This window comes from Sus scrofa, unplaced genomic scaffold (assembly GCF_000003025.6).
Source record: "Sus scrofa isolate TJ Tabasco breed Duroc unplaced genomic scaffold, Sscrofa11.1 Contig740, whole genome shotgun sequence".
Lineage (NCBI taxonomy): Eukaryota > Metazoa > Chordata > Mammalia > Artiodactyla > Suidae > Sus > Sus scrofa.
Window position 1 is genome coordinate 417,629 of NW_018085303.1, and position 2,556 is coordinate 420,184.

Sequence of the window (2,556 nt, forward strand, 5' to 3'; positions counted from 1 at the left end):
TCCCTGGGGACATAATCACTGGGAGGAGGAATATGGGAGCATGAAGGCATGTTGTAAAGAAAAGGGGATGGAGGAATAAAATCACAGCAGAAAGCAGTAATTTCACTAAACTGAGGAGATAAAGGATTTGGTGTTTGTGGCTGCCAAAGCACCTTGGGTTTCAGGAACAAACTGTAGAGAAAGGAGGACCACAGAGAAGTGAAGCTTAAAATATGACACAGTCTCCTTTGAAGGCATTTTTGCATTTCTTATTCATTCATGTGAGAGATGGTATTTCTAACACATTTAGCAAAAAGCAGAAACTGGGAGTCTAAAGAGCTGAGCAGAGGTTTCAGGAGTCAAAGAGTACAAGAAGAGGCAGTCAGGGCTTGCTAAGGTGGAAGGGCTCTGAAAACAGTCCAGGCTTGCAGTTAAGATCTCAAAAAGGCCACATTCCTGGATTAAGGGTCACATTTCAGTTATAAGAGCAAAACTGGCTTATATTATTTTTACAACACCTGAAATTGTCCTTAACTAGGATCAAAGTGATCTACTCTTACTCTATCTGCTTCTGGAAGAAAACTCAACTTCTGTTGAGTTACTATACCCATTGTACCTACAATGTTAAAAACATAATATTCAACATTCAGTAACACAATGAGGCATGTAAGAAACAGGAAAAATGATCAAGAACTACGAGAACAAATAAAGAATAGACACATGCTCACAGGTGACTGAAGTTTTGGTCAATAATAGGATAGACAATTGAAAACCATTTTTAATTGGAAAATGAGTTAAATAATTTTTTGGAAATGTTTGAAAATAAATATAATTTTGGGTTCTAATTGCTCAAGAGCATTTTTTTTTGTCTTTTTGTCTTTTTGCCTTTTCTAGGGCCGCTCCCTCGGCACATGGAAGTTCCCAGGCTAGGGGTCTAATTGGAGCTGTAGCTGCCTTCCTATGCCAGAGCCACGGTAATGCGGGATCTGAGCTGCATCTGTGACCTACATCATAGCTCACAGCAATGCCTAATCCTTAACCCACTGAGCGAGGCCATGAATCCAACCCGCAACCTCATGGTTCCTAGTCAGATTCATTAACCACTGAGCCACGACAGGAACTCCAAGAGCATTTTTTTGATGAACACTCTTTATAGTTTCAGAAATTTCTGCATGGCCTTTTTCATATCTTTGTTCCTAAGACTGTATATTATAGGGTTAAGAAGTGGGGTTATAACAGAATAAAACAGAGTCACAATCTTCTGCATTCCAGCATCATGCTCAGATGTTGGGCTCCCATACATGACCAGTACAGAGCCATAGAACAGTGAAACCACAGCCAGATGAGAGCCACAGGTGGAGAAAGCCTTTCTTCGTCCAGCCGCTGAAGGGACTTTCAACACAACTTGTAGGACCAGAGCATAGGACCCCATAATTAAGAGAAAGGGAATGATGAGGGGCACAGGACTTAAAGTAGAGAAGACAAGCTCTATTACAGGAGCTTTTTTGCAAGTGAGTGCTAGAAGAGGACCTGGATCACACAGGAAGTGGTCAATGATCCTGGATCCACAGAAGGACATTTGGGAGACAATGATGATGGGAATCAAGAACCAGAGGAAACCAAGTACCCAGCAGCTGACCACAAGATTGGTGCAGAGACGTGCAGTCATGAGAGTGGGGTACTGTAGAGGCCGGCAGATGGCAAGGTATCGATCAAATGCCATAATCGCCAAGAAAAAGCATTCTGTAGAACCCAAGGAGAAGAAAAAGTAGAACTGGAGAAAGCATCCAGAGAAGGAGATGACCTTGTTGTCAGAGAGGAGGTTGGCCAGCATGTTTGGGACAGTGGAGGTGACATAGGAGATCTCGAGGAAGGAGAAGTTGGCGAGCAGGATGTACATGGGGGTGTGGAGTCTCTGATCCCAGCGCACAGCACAGATGATAGAACCATTGCCCATGAGGGTCAGGAGGTAGACCCCAGCGAAGAGCAGAAAGAGGAGGATCTGTCCGTGCCTGGAGCAAGGGAAGCCCAGGAGGATGAAGCCGGTGATGGTGCTGGAGTTGCTGGGGGTGTTGGAGATGTTCATGTGTCTGTGAGCTGTGAAAGGATCAGCAAATATCAAATGAGTGTGCACAGGCATATGGGGACCCAGAGTTGTATTTAAACTATCTTGGGAAAGAAATAAAGACATATATCAATAACTAATTTTTTTCTTTCAAATTTAAATATTGACCTGGGTTGACTGTATTCTCAATAACATTTTCATCATTGACTCAAGAATATTTTTGATCAGAATTGATAAGTTCTTGAAAGAACTGCTGTAGAGGTGTTTGAAAATTTTATTAAACTTTATACTTCATAGAGGATCTATCTCTCATATCTATCTAACTACCTAAGTATTTTCATAAAAGTGAAATTTGTTCTCCTTTTAGGAGAGATGACATTATTTTCAGTAGTTGTGCCATAAGGCTGAACAAACTATGTAGCCATGTAAAATGAACTCACAGAACTTTTTGAAATATTTCTTTTATGTGACTTTTGAAACTGACCTTATTTCAAACTAAATGATTTTCTTAT

The 2,556-nt window shown here is 41.3% G+C and overlaps 1 protein-coding gene across 1 annotated transcript; it reads right to left on the reverse strand.

The window, feature by feature from the left end:
• Positions 1-1,129: 1,129 nt before the first annotated feature.
• Positions 1,130-2,097, reverse strand: LOC100157547 (olfactory receptor 11G2-like). The gene has a single exon (XM_005666290.3). It carries the CDS (start codon positions 2,063-2,065, stop codon positions 1,130-1,132), a length of 936 nt encoding a protein of 311 aa, XP_005666347.3. The 5' UTR covers positions 2,066-2,097.
• Between the last annotated feature and the right edge of the window lie 459 nt (positions 2,098-2,556).

Coding starts and splice junctions, on each gene's coding strand:
- LOC100157547 (XM_005666290.3), bottom strand. CDS start 2,065: ATGAACATCTCCAACACCCCCAGCAACTCCAGCACCATCACCGGCTTC.